This window comes from Dipodomys ordii, unplaced genomic scaffold, assembly GCF_000151885.1.
Source record: "Dipodomys ordii isolate 6190 unplaced genomic scaffold, Dord_2.0 Scaffold25, whole genome shotgun sequence".
NCBI classification, from domain to species: Eukaryota; Metazoa; Chordata; class Mammalia; order Rodentia; family Heteromyidae; genus Dipodomys; species Dipodomys ordii.
The window spans coordinates 10,957,933-10,975,451 of record NW_012267241.1 but is presented as its reverse complement, the minus strand read 5'-3'; the positions used below and the strand labels follow the sequence as shown (position 1 = coordinate 10,975,451).

The 17,519-nt window shown below is 34.7% G+C and overlaps 1 protein-coding gene across 1 annotated transcript in view; it reads right to left on the bottom strand.

Moving 5' to 3' along the window:
* The window catches only part of Ccdc178 (coiled-coil domain containing 178), a 302,072-nt gene that overhangs the window by 213,686 nt on the left and 70,867 nt on the right, over nucleotides 1-17,519 (bottom strand). Inside the window, exons 11-14 of the mRNA XM_013014802.1 lie at nucleotides 17,178-17,320; nucleotides 11,118-11,271; nucleotides 848-943; nucleotides 582-718 (exon numbers count right to left, since the gene is read on the bottom strand). Coding sequence (XP_012870256.1) covers nucleotides 582-718; nucleotides 848-943; nucleotides 11,118-11,271; nucleotides 17,178-17,320 — 530 coding nt within the window. The remainder of the gene's footprint in view (nucleotides 1-581; nucleotides 719-847; nucleotides 944-11,117; nucleotides 11,272-17,177; nucleotides 17,321-17,519) is intronic.

Sequence of the window (17,519 nt, the reverse complement as noted above, 5' to 3'; positions counted from 1 at the left end):
CATTAAAAAAATAAGATGACAGGAAAAAAACTCTCATATTGTGGATGATGGATTAGAAAGAGGAAACACAAAGACTGCATTTAGACCAGTTTCAGAAGTTACTTTAAGTTTGAGCAGGATGTGACAGATTTCTGGTGGAATAGGAAAGTGGAAAGATTACAAAGTTTTTAGTATGTGGAATTATCTTTGATGAAACACTGAGTATGAGAATTGAAACAGAAAGAGAAGTTAAATAAACTCTGAATTTTGAACCAAGAAATACAAGTTTAGTAGTTGGCTGAAGGAGCCCAACGAGCTTGAGTAGACAATATTCAACTTTAACGTACATTTAAATAGAGTAGTATTTGTTCAAAGGAGGTGAGATGAGTATGTACTAAGCTTCTTATAAAGATCTGCTTAGCTCTCTTGACTTATTGGGATCCACTGTAATTAAAGAGTAACATCTGGAGCACTGACTGAATTTAATTGGGCGATACATACAAACATCACCATGGCAAACCAGGGACACAGATTGGAGGGGTTGATTACATTTCACATATTGGATATACTGTATAAAATAAAAAGGGTACATGCAGACTTACCTTTTATTGATTTTCTCTACCATTTTGGACATGTCAATCGAAATTTTTTTATTTTCGTCCACTACTCTATTATATGCTCCTGAAATACCTGTATAGTCTTTTATTACATTAGAAAGCTCAGAATCCAATGTTCTTTTCTTGAGCAAAAGAATGAAAGAATTACTTCTGTGTTTAAGCAGTCAAAAAGGAAAATAAAATAATAAAATTACTTTTAGATAATATATGAGAATAGTGTAACCCCTCAACGTAGGGAAAGGTCAACTTACTGTAGCATAAAAATCATTGAATTTGTCTAAATATTGCCTTTCAAATTTCCTCTGCTTCCGGAAGAGTTGTTCGTATGTTTTCTTCAAATTATCTAGCTAAAAATAGAACAGAGAATTAGTGACTTGTGAAATTTTCCTTCTTTCAGCTTCTAAAATGATCAGTATTGCTTGAAATAGCAGTCTGCTTCCATTCATAAAACAGATACAAGAGTCTGGTGAAATATAATAAACAAAATCTTAATCAAGATTAATATTCAAATGAATAGTCCTAACAAAATAAAATGCATTTTAACTGTGTAAAACTTGAAAAAAAATTCAGTTGTCTTATTACACTGACAAATTGAAGAGAAAAAAAATAACATGATCAAAATAGTTGTCAAAAATAACTGAGTAGTGCTCGGAATGTGGCTTAGTGATAGAGTGCTTGCCTAGCATGCATGAAGCCCTGCGTTCAATTCCTCAGTGCCACACAAACAGAAAAAGCTGGAAATGGTGCCAAGGCTCAAGTGGTAGAGTGCTAGCCTTGAGCAAAAGAAGCTCAGGGACAGTACCCAGGCCCTGAGTTCAAGCTCCAGACTGGCAAAAAGAAAAAAGAAAAAGAAAAAAACTGATTAAACTCGTTATCCACATGCTTTTAAACTACTATAAGGATAAGAAACTCAAATAGAAGGAACTACATAGATCTCAAAATTTTTCGAAATACTTAATCATATCTATTAATTTTTTAAATATATATGACCATTTACTACCAATATATTGTGTCATTTTTTTGTGAGAGAATGCCTGAAAACAATTGGGTCAGAAACCAATATACTTATAATATATCTTCAACTTATTTTGTTCTAATACTAGGACTTGACTGAAGGCAATGTGAAATCACTCAGCTTTCTTACTCAGGGTAACTGGTACTCTAACGCCTGAAAAATGTCACCAGTACTGGTTTTTGCTGGTTCATTGGAGAGATTGAGTCTCGGACTATTCTATGCAGGCAGGCTTTAAACCACAATCCTCAGATCTCAGCCTCCTGAATAGCTAGGATTACAGATGTGAGTCAACTGTACCTAGTGTTCAATTTTAAATGACAGGATTAGATATCTAAAGAAACAAAAGTTCCTAACTAAAAGTATAATAAATTATTTTGGTGAAAAGGCTGGGATAGGATAATAACCAATAAGTATTACAATCAGTTTTGAAACATAGTAATTATAAAAGTATTGTTATTATAAAATATTATAAAACATTTTGGAATATGTTTAATAAAAAGGAATAGCCTATAAAAATAAACACAAATCTGTTATTAAAAGGCTACATCAAGACCCACATGAACAGGATGGTATGTAATTGAAAGTTTAATAGTAACAAAAGTCAATTCTCCCAAAATTAATATAAAAATATGATGAAATGAAATATCTCTTTATGAATTGTATAACACAAACTTGATGGAAGATAAACAATACAAAAACAGCTCTGCGGTATATACAAATAAAATTTATGCTGAAAACTTGCTACCAAATTCTAAATACCCTATAACACTACTATAGTATAGCACAGCATTTTTGTAATTGTAGTAAATAAATACCACAGTGGAAAACTAGAGGTCTGCCTCATATAATGTGTTTAAGTATTTTATTTAATTCCATGAGACAGTACATTCTTAGAATCTAGTCCTTGAGAAGAATTCCAGTGAAAAACAGTAAAGACTCTCTGCAGGGTATAAAATTAACCCCCCCACCCCCAAATCAATGGCTTTTCTGTATGCCAATAAGGAGAAGAGGGCAGCTGAAATCAGGAAAGAAACTCTTTTTGCAACAGCCCCACTCACAGAAAAAAAAATACGTAGGAATTAACTTACCTAAAGAAGTGAAGGACCTCTATGATGAAAACTTTAAAAAACTAAAAGAGGAAATTAAAGCACAACTAAGGAAGTAGAAAAACCTTCCATGTTCCTGGATTGGGAGGATTAACATCGTGAAAGTGGCAATACTGCCAAAGGCTAGCTACAAATTCAATAAAATACCCATCAATATCCTAACCTCATTCTTCGATGACGTAGAAGAAGCAACCCAAAAATTCATATGGAACAATAAAAGACCCCTAATAGCAAAAACAATCAATCCTTAGCAGAAAGAACAGTGCTGGAGAAATATCAATACCAAACTTCAAACTCTTATTACAAAGCCAATCAAATGATCAAAATGATCAAAAGACCAGTCCCGAGGACCAATGGAATAGAACTAAAGATCCAGAAATGAACCCACAGACCTATAGCCACCTAATCTTTGATAAAGGAGCTAAAAAATAGAATGGAAAAAAAAGACAGCCTCTTCAGTTAATGGTGCTGGCAAAATTGGCTAAACATCTGTAGAAGACTAAAGCTAGATCCTTATATATCACCCTGCACTAGAATCACCTCCAAATGGACCAAAAATCTTGAAGTCAAAGCAAACACCCTGAAAAACATTATAGGAAGGAATAGGAGACACTCTAGGGCTCCTTGGCACAGGTCGAAATTTTCTTCACAAAGACCCAGAAACACAACAAATCAAAGAAAGGTTGAACAAATGGGATTGCATGAAACTGCAGTGCTTCTTCACAGCAAAGGACACAGCTGGCAAGATCAATAGAAAGCCCATGGACTGGGAAAAGATCTTCACTAGCCATACAACAGACAAGGGCCTCATATTTAAAATATACTTAGAACTCAAAAAATTAAACCCTCCTAAAACATATCCTCAAAGAAACAACTGCCCCATTAATAAGTGGGCTAAAGACTTAGAGACTTCTGTCAAGGAAATAAGAATGGCCTATAGACATATGAAGAAATGCTTAACTTCTCTGGACATAAAAGAAATACAAATCAAAACCTCACCATAGTTAGAATGGCTATAATTAAGAGACTGAATAACAACAGATGCTGGAGGGGATGTGGCCAAAAGGGAACCCTACTGCATTGTAGGTGGGAGTTTAAACTTGTTCAACCACTCTGGAAAGCAGTATAGAGTTTCCTCAAAAGACTCCACAAAGAGCTCCCCTATGACCCAGAAATTCCACTTTAGGGCATTTACCCAAAAGATCACAAACAAGGCCATACTAAAGCTACCAAAACAGCTATCATTTTCGCAGCATTGTTCACCATAGCGAAGATATGGAGCCAACCCAGATGCCCCTCAGTAGAGGAATGGATCAAGAAAATATACAATGGAATTTTATGTTTCCATCAGAAAAAAAATGACATCACCCCATTTGTTAGGAAATGGAAAGATTTGGAAAAAAATATATTAAGTAAAGTAATCCAGACCCAAAGAAACATAGGTCCCATGCTTTCCCTTATAATGTAATAATTAGTATATGTCTAGGATAATTTTATCAGATGAGCAGAAAAGGTCAAACGCTATGTACATATGACCATATAAGATGATGCTAAGTGAAATGAATCTCAAGATATGGACATAAGAGGTGGTTGTTGTTGTTGTTAAAGTAATATATGATTTTATTTGTTTCCTTTGTATGTTTTCTCCCCTATAATATATCCCCTATTGTCACTCTATTTGACTTTACTACCCAGAGTCCTGTATATACATTTATCTAATTTAGGGAGGGGAAGGGAATAACAAAATGCTGAAACAAGGACACACAATGACCCATTGCAACAATGAGACTCACCAGACTCTATGTTGGAAATGAACTTTACAACTTGAGGGGTGGGGAGTGGGAAAGGTGGGGGAGGGAAGGGATAGTAGGAGAAAAACAAAAGGGGGTAAAAATGCTCAACAAGAAATGTACACATTACCATGCTCATGTAACTGTAACCCTTCTGTACAGCCTCTTTACAATAAAATTATAAAAATGTAAAAAAAATTAAAAATAAAAAAGCTCTGCAAACACACTCTACAAATGGAATGAGAAAATAAACAAGTGATCAAAATTAGTCGTGTCCAAATTCTAGAAATTGCCCAAGGCCCATTTTCAACACAAAGGACCTACTATTAATAATCAGAGGGAGATTTTTTTGTGGTGTTTTAATTTTTCCTGTTCTCAATTTCCAACCTTTACAGGAACCCTGACAAATATGGGCCACATTTAGGTGAAAAGCCCACACTTGGTACTCATTAGAAGGATCACAACCCAGTATAAACGCTCATCCTCACATACCTGGCATCATTGGACCTGCCTGATTTGTTGTTTGTTTGTTTTGGTTAACGTGGTTTTGTATGTCCTTCCTTGCAAGGATCTCTATATTTGCTTGACTTGCTAGAAACCGCAATTGATACAAACCTCTTTCCTCTGGAAAAAGTCTTTTCCATAGAATGATTTAAAAAGATTTAGACAATTGATTAGCTTTCTGGTCATCCAAGATAATAGCAGTTGGAAAATTAGACTTAACAAAGTTAACTGGGAAAGCTGGAAAGTAAGACATATAATGGCTTTGTAAATTCTAACTACTTGGGCATCCAGGAGATTGCAGATACCTAGGACCGTGTAAACACGGAGGGATCTTCCCTCACTGTGAAAATACCTCCCGTACAGACTTGTGATAGACACTCATGCTGCATGAAAGCAGGAAGTGGAAACTAAGGCTGAGATGTCAGTTACCTTGCTGAGTATTGTGTGTCTGCTTCCGCGTGCACGCGGAGCGCATCAGCACAGAAGGGAGACTCGCTGTTTCTCCACCTCTGAGGCTCATGACTAATCATTAATAAACCACTAAGCTGAGAAGATGCTTTCACAACTCTATTCTATGACACAGAAAACAAAATGTACAGACTTAATTTAGAAACAATTGGTAAATGCAACAAATAGCCTATTAGGGAAGTCAGTATGGAGCTATTCAGGAAGCTGAGATTTGAGAATTGCGGTTCAAAGACAGTCAGGGCAGGAAAGTCCATGAGGCATTTATCTCCAATTAACCACCAGAAAACCTGAAGTGGTGCTGTGGCTCAAGTGGTAGAGTGCTCCTCTTGAGCTGAAGAATTCAGGGACCGAGCACCGGCCCAGAATTCAAGCCCCACAACAATAACAAAAAAAAAAAAAAGAAAGAGAAAAAGAAAAGAGAGCTAAAATTAGAACTACCTTATGATCCTAATTCTGTCATATATTCAGAAGAATGCCAGTCAACAGAGATACTTGCATAGCATATTTATAGCCGCACTTCTCACAGAAGGCAAGCTATGGTATCATCCTAGGTCCCTATCATCTGATGAATGGAAAAAGAAAAGGTTGTATGGAGGCATAATAGAATATTATTTAGCAACAAAGGAAAATGAACTTATTGTTTGCAGGTAAAAGTGTAGAGTTGGAATTTATCATATTAAATGAAATAAGCCAGAACAAAAGCAAATCTGGCACATTATCTCTTCTAGGTGGAATATAGGATTTCCTGGGTGTTTGATGGGTGGAGTGCGTTGGGCATGACAACCAGTGTTGAGGACATGGAGACCTGAGAGAGTGAATGGAAATGTGCATTTATGATACTTAAACTTCTAATACTTAATTTTACTTAAATTTAAATTAAAAATACTTAAATTTACAATAACTGCTTACATACTAAAGTACTTCATTACTTAACATAGCAATCATTAAAGTTGAAACCACCATAAACGTTCAATAGCAAGTTTAAGAAACTCCCCAGCTGTTAAAATTACATTTGAAATGTAGGATGATCCTGACATAAGTTTTTATATTGCATAAGGAGAAATGTGCCATCAGTGGCTGCATGCATTAAACACAGAAATTCCAATACAAGGCTTATGTGTTTATATAAACTAAACTAACAGTAGCTACACACACACACACACACACACACATATATATATATACATATATAGATCAGTATTTTCTTTTATTCACTGAGGAATAAACGCTGAGGAATGAACATTAAGTACTTGCACTACTCATAACATGCCTTAAGATTTGGCACAGCTGATAGAGCACCAGTGAGAGGCTCTGAGTTCAAACCACAATATTGATCCTGTCTTAAAATAATTTTACTTCATTTCTGTGTAAATATTCCCAACAGATTTTATGAGTTTTGTAAGTAAATTCAGCAGAACGGAAGTGAAAAAGCCTGTTTGAAAGGATCTTAACTGAGACTGCAAGGGAGAGACACTAGAGGCAGTGAACACAGAAATGTCCTTCAAAGAGGTAGAAGAAAATGTCAATGACAAATGGAGCCATCATATTTTTTTAAAGTGTTATTCACATACCCATTCCTATATGTGTACAATTTCATATACATATATTTCAGTATTCAAATAGAGAAGCAAAAAATAAGCAGCAAAATAAGCCAAAAGCAACAAGAAGAAATAATAAATTTCAGAGATGTATAAGAAATATTAAATCTAAATATTAAATGCAGAAATATTAAATCTAAAAGCGATTATCTTGTTGAAAAATATTTGAAACTCTTGTTTCAATAAGAAATATTGTTTCAATAAGAAAAATAAGCAAAATTACAAATAGATAAATACAAGGATAAATATTCTATATCATACTATGGGAATACGAAATGTTTAATTCATTTATATTATTTCTTGGACCATGGAAAAATATAAAATAGATTAAAGAAGAAATATATAGCTAATACAATTAACATCTGATTAAATACTTGACCTATAAAATAATAATTCAAATCATGAAAAACAGCTGTATTTTTAACAGTGTTTTACTAGATTTTTCAAGAAAAAATTAAAATGTACATTTAAAATCTTTCAAAGTTTATGTCATAAACCTAGACATATCCTGATAAGAAAAATCTATCAAATAAAGTATAAATTAAGAACAAAAAATGCAAAATCACTTATAAATATGGATGCAGAATCTTAGGAATGCTTGCAAATTAAACACAGCAGTAAATTAAAAGAACAATAAACCATAACCAAATAGAGTTCATCCAATGAATTTAAAATGGTTATTATATTAATATAATACATCATTTCAATAGGTCAAATATGAAGGCTCCATAAACTCACCATCAGAGATGCCCACTAATCAAATTCTAAAAGTCAACATTCATTCCTACTAAAGAACTTTTATAACCAGGGTATATTTAAAAATCTTTAACATGAAACAGAACATGTATGAAACCAACACCAACACCAACATTAAGTACTCCTTTTAAATAAGAGAAAAATTCATAAAAAGCCAATTTTATACAGATCATTCAAAATATCAATATCATATATACCATATAATATATAACACATTTGTAAAACATTTAATATCACAATAAAACATACACATAAATTTTTTGATCATCTGATAAAAAGTTTGAAATGCATACTATCTTGCTGTACCTATAAAACACTGAGAAATATTGTATAATGAAATCATAGTTTTCGTAGTCCACAATATTGGATTGTCATAGGTATCTATCATTGTTATCTTTGTTTCTGTGGAAAAATTACTCTGGCTATCCAGGCAGCTGTCCTATTTGATGAATTCTTATTAATAATATTATTATTTTACCTTAAGTAAAAGGCATAGTTGAATTGATGTTTTCTATTATATAAATTGTGTAGGCTAGTAAGAAAGCAATAAAAATTAGTCTTCCACTAGCAGTATAAATATAATAAATATGAATACACCAGCTTGCTTGTGTTTGTTTTTGTTTTGTGCCAGTTCTGGGGCCTGCACTGTGCCTGACTGTTCTAGGCACTGTCCCTGAGCTTCTCTGATCAAGGTTAGCATTCTCTCCTTTGAATCACAGCCTCACTTCTGGCTCTTTGGTGGTTAGTTAGAGATGAGTGTCACAGACTTTCCTGCCTGGGCTGGCTTCAAATGAATCCAGTTATTTACAGAAGGCGAAGATTTTTAAAACATCTATTTCTGTATATCTATTTCATTGCTCAATGAAATATAAGTGGCAAATATTTCTAAAATTTATAATGTTTCTACTATTTAACTAGTTATAAATTATAAATAATTACAGATGAATGATTATTTTATCACAGAAAAATTAATTTCATATAAAATTTTTTAAAACAATTCCTGATGAAGGAAAGAATAATCTTATCAAAAATTCCTATGTTTATACATAACAAATTTAATCTCAACAGTTTTTAAAGTGCATAATCAGTTTTAAGAAGCTTCTGGTTTACCAAAGCTATTTTTTATATAAAAAGAGAAAAAGCCAGGTGCAGGTGGCTCACACCTGTAATCCTAGCTACTTAGAAGGCTGAGATCAGAGGATTATGGTTCTAAACTGGCCCAGGCAGAAAAATTCCCCCTGAGACTCTTATCTCCAATTAACCACTCAAAAACCAGAAGTGGTGCTGTGGCTCAAGTGGTAGAGCACTAATGAGCCTTTCTTGAGCACAAAGAGACTCAGGGACAGCACCCAAGCCCTGAATTTAAGCCACACAACTGATAAGAGAGAGAAAGAGAGAGACACACAGAGAGACAGACAAAAAACAGAGACAAATACACAGAGAGATTTTCATAAATCTCTGGACAGTACAAATTAAGAAAAACATGTATCTTTTTAAATATGTACATCTATTCTATAGATAGATACATCTTTTTAGAGGAAGCAACATATGCTTTGAAATTTTAAAGTATTAGTTAAGTTGCACACCCAATCAGCACAAATCTTATTTTTCTGTTAAATCAGAAGTTTCAACTGCATAAAAAATTAATCCATGACACTAATGCACGTGATTGCTTTTAATTGAGTCCTTAAGATGTACTCTGAAAATGTAGCTTAATAGGTTTTTATAATGACCGAGTAACAGAGGAATTAATACCTTTAAATGCCATCATCTTTTTATCTTCACTAGAAAGTATGATAATCCCCAAACAATTTATATAACTTACAAATATTAATAACTTAATAAATGCAGGCACAATTCCTTAGCTATGACATCAAATGATGAGAAACCAGATTTGCCATTTAGAGAATATAATTTTTTAAAAGATGACAAGTTTAGTACATAATTTTTTTCTAATTGAAAATACTTTGTTTAATGGTGATATTTTCCCTGGATATTTGTACTGAAAATTTTCAGTATGATTCACAAATTGAAGCTATAACTATTTGATAACCCTATTATAAAATTTTTATTAAGCATAATATATTTTACTCATGCTAATAATGGTCTCTGACAAGGAACTAGGTGTTTTGGAAAACAACATGTGTCCTTTTCCAACTTCAAGGATTAGGTGTATTAGCACCCACTTCACTCCATTTCACCTGGCTCAACAGGTGCAGATACCACACATTACCCACCCCTAGGAATCCTTCTTTTCTTTCTTCCCTATCTCCCTTTCTTCTTTCTTTTTATTTCTTTCGTCTATTTGTTAATTACATTTCTTATTCAATAAGCATTAGTTGAGTCCTTATTATGATACAAATCTTGGGCAAATTTTCAGAAATTAAAAAAGTATATTCTGTGTCCTTAAACCTTATAGTCTAAAAAAAAGCATACAGAAATAATATAAGAATGTGAATTAAAAAAGGTCTTTTTCCTCTTTTGTAAGGTACACATGGTCGCAGGAATTGGGTATCTTTGGGGGGTTTCTTCTCTATTCTGATACTGGGAATCAAGCCAAGGATTTCTCAGAGAGTGATTTGCTACTGTGTTCCATCCAGCCTTGAGTAACCCCTCTACCTCCTTCCTCCCTTCCTCCTGCTCTCTGTCTCTCTGTCTCTGTCTCTCTCTTTCTGTCTGTTTCTCCTTTTGTGTCTTTGCTATCTTCTTATCTCCTTTATAGCAGTGAATCAGATCTGGCAGACTCATTGTCAGGAGAGATGAGTCCTAGTGGAAAATAAAAATAGTTCCAAGCATGAGAAGGAAAAAGTCAGCAAACCACATTTGACTTCAGAGCAGAGGCCAGGGCCTATGTGGACTGCTTATAAATAGATTTCAGATAGGTGACCACTAAGACCACAAGGAACTCAGCCAGAAGACCACAGGGACTGAATCTGGTCAAACATGAATGATAGAACTCAGGAACATCATTCTTGCTAGGCCAATCTGAAATCAGCTTCATCACAAAGCCATTGAAAAAACCACAAGGATATTGGTACCTTGATCACAGGCTTGCCAGTTGAGCCATGCTAAAAAGCCCAGGCTTCATTCAGAAGGTCAAACATTGAGGCTGAGATTCTAAATGGCTAATATGTTTAGCTGCTAAGTCCATTTTAATTTGCTATGCAACAGTACACACAAATATAGGCAGAAAACTGGCTAAGTGTTAGTTAATTGTTAGAAGAGAAAATTTAGTTCTTGTAGCTCAAAGGTAACAGCAGCATTAAAAATATGAAAACACTCACTTTTTTCTTTAAGTCAGATGCAATACTGGTGACTGACAATGATTCCTTCAATATCTCATTCAGCATTTCTTCACTAGTCTTCATCTCTACGCTAACATCATGTATTGATGTAGTGTAGTGAGTGTATAGATCCGAGAGTTGTTCCATTTCTTTCCTGGGAGGAAAACAGTTGATTTGATCCACATTGAAAAAGAAGTTGGCTTCTGATTTAAAATGAATCAATGGATTTTATCCCTAATACTATTTTCTCCCGTAATACTTCCCAATTCTCAAAAAGTCCTCTTAGAATCAGGATGAATAAGGAGAAAGTAATTACAAGTAGTATTTATGCTTCAAAAGGAAAAGAACTGAGAAAATTTAAAGTTTTTTTTAAAAAAGCAAATTACCTTTTAATTTTATTTTTGGAAACAGAATATGAGCACCTATGATTTAGAAATTGGCAAACACATTAATGGAAAGGCGGAGAAAATGACAGAGATAGAGATAGAGAGAGACAGATTTTTTTAATGTTAGAAATCATGACGAGAAAAGGAAAAGAGATATTTACTTTACATTTTCTTATTTTGGCTACACAGAAGATTGAACCAAAGGCTTACACCTTCGAAGCAGATGCTCTACTACTTGAGCCAAGCCTTCAGACCTTTTGGCTGTTATTTTCCAGAAAGATTATTAGGCTTTTTGCCTTGGCTAATATCAGATTGTAATCCTCATATCTCTACCTCTTCACTATTGGGATAGCAGAGGTTATCAGCATGAGCCATGGACCCATCCTTACTTGGTTTTTCCCTCAAGACTTTCAGGGTTTTTTTTTTTTTTGGTAGTATATTGGAGATAAGAGTCTCACACAAATTCTTGTCCTGGCTGATTTTGAATCACAATCTTCAGATCTCAGGATAAAGGGGTAGGATAATAGGCATAAACCATAATGTCCCTGGCTTGGATGCTTGTTTTTAAACTACCCTTTCCTGGGCTTGCATGAAGCTTGAGATCCTTTTGCATCTGTTCTTGCCTGGGTGAAATTACAGGCACAGGACACCTCCCATGCCTGTCTTTAAAATTGTTATTTTCATAAGCTTTCAGAAAATAATACAGATAACTCCAAATTGTTGTCAGATTAAGTCTAGAAAATATTTTACTTATTTTGAAACATCTCTTTTTAACTATTGCTTCCATAAAATAATGAATTTCATTATGACATATATGTATATAGTGTACTTTAATCATATTTTTACATGCCCATTTTCCTCTCTTGTTCCTCTCCTGTCTCTCACAGGAATCCTTCTACTTCCCAAATAGTTCTCCTTCTATTATTACATCTTTTTTGTTGTGCACCTAGCACATGAGAGAAAATATGTAATAAAATCTTGCAAATCAATGTGGAAGCAAAGTGTGTTGAATAAAGTAACAGAAATTTTAACTTGGAAATTCTCAATAAAATCAATATCAATTGACAATAGATATATAATTTATATATAATATTCTTGTTCAATTGAGTTGGGTTCTTAAGCACAAACTGATTATGAGTAGACTTGACAAAATGGAGTCACAATTGCACTACAGAAATGAAAACCAAAGAAACAAATGAGCTAAAACAAGATTCTCTGTCTTTCCATATCTGGAAGGAACATGAAGTATAGGGAAACACAGCATGACTTCTCAGAATTTTAGAAGCTAGGGAGTCAGTGAGAAAAAGGTCATCTCAGCCTTGAAAATTAATCTGTTGCTTTGGTTCTGTTTACTCATTTAAGACTAATCTTTCTGTAAGTGACATCTTTGCCTTTTGTCTTGAAAGTATATTGTAGAATTGTTAGAATTTTAGAGTTGACAACTCAGTCCCTAGCATCAAGCAGTGGAGTCTAATTTAGCTCTGTTATCATCATTTCCTGATGAAGTTAATGTTATCAACTTCTAGTTTTTTGAGGATTTATTTTTTTCTGGGTTATGGGACTTGAACATAGGGCCTGGGTGCTGTATGTGAGCTTTTTCATTTAAGGTTAGTGCTCCACTGCTTTGAGCCACAACACCACTTCCAGTTTTCTGATGGTTAATAAGAGATAAGAAATGAGGACACAGCTGAATAAGGAAAGCAACTCCTTTTGTAAGAGCCCCACAAAAAATAAAATACCTAGGAATTAACTTACCTAAAAAGCTGAAGGACCTCTATGATGAAAACTTTAAAAACCTGAGAAAGGAAATTAAAGCAGAACTTAGGAAGTGGAAAATCTTCCCGTGCTCCTGGATAGAGAGGACTAACATCATGAAAATGGCAACACTGCCAAAGGCTACCTACAAATTCAATGCAATACCAAGCAATATTTCAACCACATTCTTCAATGAAATAGAAAAATAATCCAAAATTTCATATGGAACAATAAAAGACCCTGAATAGAAAAAAAATCCATAGTAGAAAGAACAATGCTGGAGAAATATCAATTCTAAATTTGAAACTCTACTACAAAGCCATAGTAATCAAAACAGGGTGGTACTGGCACAAGAACTGACCTGAAGACCAATGGAATAGAACTGAAGACCAGAAATGAACCCACAGACCTATAGCCATCTAATCTTTGATAAGGTAGTAAAAAAAATAGAATGGAAGAAAGACAGCCTCTTCAGTAACTGGTGCTGGCAAAATTGGTTAAACACCTGTAGAAAATTAAATGTAAGTCCTTATATATCACCCATATATCACCCTGTACCAGAATCACCTCCAAATGTATCAAAGACCTTGAAATCAAAGTAGACGCCCTGAAAACACCACAGGAAAGAATAGGAGAAATTCTAGGGATCGTTGGCACAGGCCCAACTTTTCTTAAAAAAGACCCAGAAACACAACAAATCAAAGAAAGGTTGGACAAATAAGATTGCATAGCTAGTAAGATCAATAGAAAGCCCATGGACTGGGAGAAGATTTCATTAGCTATACAACAGACAAGGGCTTCATATCTGAAATATACTTAAAGAGATAACAGTCTACACTAGGCAAAAGAAAAACATCGCCTGATGTGGAAAAATAATTTGTATTGTCAAAGCTCATAGAATTCACAAACTGTATAGACCATGCTAATGACAATGTGCCTTGTGAAGGTTTAAATGTATTTGTGACTTTAACTAATACTGTGAAATATGTGAAATTCATGTAATCACCTAATCTCAATTTTTAAAAAAAAGTGAGAGAAGGGATGGGTTAGGAGCAATGAGTGACAATGTTGTCAGACATCTTGTATTCATACAATGCTTTGTAGAATGGAAACTTCTTTGTACAACTACTTAAAGATAATAATAAAAATTTAAATCCTCCAAAAGCAAATCCTCAAAGAAACAACCATCCCATCAACAAGTGAGGGAAAGAATTAAAGAGAGATTTCTCTGACAAGGAAATAAGAATGGCCAATAGACATATAAATAAATGCTCAACTTCTCTGGCCATAAAAGAAATGCAAATCACAACCTCACCCCCGTTAGAATGGCTATAATCAAGAGATGTAATAACAACAGATGCTGAGGATGCTCAAAAGGGAACCCCACTGCATTTTTTGGTGGGAGTGTAAACTTGTTCAACCACTCTGGAAAGCAATATGGAGGTTCCTCAAAAGACTACACATAGAGCTCCCCTATGACCCAGCAATCCCACTTTTGGGCATTTACCCAAAGGATCACAAACAAGGCTACACTAAAGCTACCAACACAACTATGTTTATCACAGCATGATTCACCATAGCTAAGATATGGAACCAACCCAGATGCACCTCAGTAGATGAGTGGATCAAGAAAATTTTGTGTGTGTGTGTGTGTGTGTGTATGTATATATATGGAATTCTATAATTCTATGCTTCCATCAGAAAGAATGATATCACTCCATTTGTTAAGAAATGGAAAGACTTGGAAAAATTATATTAATTGAAGTAAGCTTACTTCCCTTATTTGTAATAATTAATATACATATAGGAGAATCTTATCAGATGAGCTGAAAAGTTCAAAAGCTATGTATGTATGTCCATATAAGATGATGCTAAGCGAAATGAACCTTAAGATATGAACCCAAGGGGTCTGTCTTCGTTGTTTTGTTTTTGTTTTTTTGGGGTTTTTTGGGGGGGGTCCGGTCGTGGGACCTGAACTCTGGGCCTGGGCGCTGATCCTCAGCTATTCAGCTGAAGGCTAACGCTCTACCACTTGAGCCACAGCGCCACTTCCAGCTTTTTTCTTTTTTCTTATGGGGTGCTGAGGAATCAAACCTAGGGCCTCATGCATGCAAGGCAAGCGCTCTACCACTGAGCCAACTTCCCATCCCCCGTTGTTATTGTTTTAAATGTACTATGTGACTTTTTTGTTTCCTTTGTATGTTATTCCCCCTACGGTATATGGTATATCCCCTGTTGTCACTATATTTGATTTTGATACCCTGCATCTTGTATACACATTTATCTCATCTGGGGAGGGGAAGAGGAATAACAAAACACTGAAAGAAGGACACTATGACCCATTGCAACAATGAGACCCACAGGACAGTATATTGGAAATGAACTTTACAACTTCAGGGGGAATTGGGGGGTGGGAAGGAGTGTGGGCGGTGAGGGAGGGAAAGGATAGTGGGACAACAACAAGGGAAGTGTAAACAATGATTGACAAGTACTTTACTCATTGTCTTACTCATGTAACTGTAACCCCTCAGTACAGCATCTTTGCAATAAAATAAAATAAACAAGAAATAAGAATCTTGAAGAATATCCTGCCCACTTTTCTTTGAACCATGATGCTCACATCTCAGCCTCCTGAATAGCTAGGATTACAGGCATGAGTTAACAGTGTCCGGCTAGAATTTTTTTTCAGATTTGTGTGTGTGTGTGTGTGTGTGTGTGTGTGTGTGTGTGTTATCATTGTGTGTGTGTGTGTGATATCATAGTTGTCTTCACTGGTAGTTTAAATTTCATCAGTCTCCTTAATCTACTAAACTTGAATAGAGTTTGAAGAATAAAAGGGTGAATAATCGTTCTACCCACTACTTAAATTATTATAAAAGACAGAGATGAAAAAAGTGTGGCATTGCCAGTGTAAAAGATAAACAGTCTTTTCACATAGAACTCCCCTATGACCCAGCAATCCCACTTTTGGGCATTTACCCAAATGTTTACAAACAAGACCACACTAAAGCTACCAGCACAACAATGTTTATTGCAGCATTATTTACCATAGCTAAGATATGGAACCAACCCAGATGCCCCTCAGTAGATGAATGGATCAAGAAAATGTGGTATATATACACAATGGAATTCTATGCCTCCATCAGAAAGAATGGTATTGCCCCATTTGTTAGGAAATGGAAAAACTTGGAAAAAATTATATTAAGTGAAGTAAGCCAGGCCCAAAGAAACATAGGTCCCATGGTTTCCCTTATTTGCAATATCTAGTATATGTATGAGTCAAGCAGAAAAGGTCAGATAATATGATGTCAGGAAAATGAACCCTTAGATATGTATTTTAATGTTTTTTTCTTTCATGCATGTGTTTCTAACGCATTTATAAGATTATTTCTTTGTTGCTTTGTATGTCCCTCTCCCACAGTATAACCCCTGCTTTCACTATATTTGATGTAAGTATAACTTGAGGAGGAGATGGGGAAAAACCAGTTGTTTAAGGATACAGGTGGACCTGTTGCAACAATGAGAAGTACAAGTTGTCATGTCCAAAACGAGCTTTACAATGTCGGTGCGAGTGGGGGGGAAGGGGGGGAAAGAGAAGGATTGGGATTGGGGGGGAGGGGGGAGGCTGGGAAGGGATGTGAAGGGTAAACAAAACGAGGAGGCTTCAATGCTTGGTAAGAAATGTACGCATTATCCTGCCCATGCAATTGTAACCCCTCTGTACAGTATGTTCACAAATCAAATAAAAAAAAAAGAAAAAAAAGATAAACAGTCTTATAAATCCATCCTGGGCTGGCTTTGAGCCTCTGTTCTCAGATCTTAGCTTCCTGTGTAGCTAGGATGACAGATGTGAGAAACCAGGGCCCAGTATCATTAATATTTTCTTAATGCTATAAGAAGAAATATGGATAGTGCTTACTTGAAGGTCTCTATGTGTAATTGTTCATCAGCAATAGATTTTTCCATGGTTACTTTCTTTTTTTCAAGCTCCAATTTGTAGTGTTCATATTCTTTTTTAGATTCTTGGAGTTCTACATTAAGTTTATGAAGTTGCTCCAATACCTAGAAATGATAAATATCTTTGTAAATATATGTATTTTCATCGTGGCTAATTTAAAGAAATAATTTTATTAAGACATATATTTTGGATAAAAAGATCTTAACATACATTTTCTTCTCATATTATTATACTAAAGTGTTACTGCTGAGAAAACAGAGTTGATGTATAGGATTCTTTACCACTATAGACAAAAATTGTAAA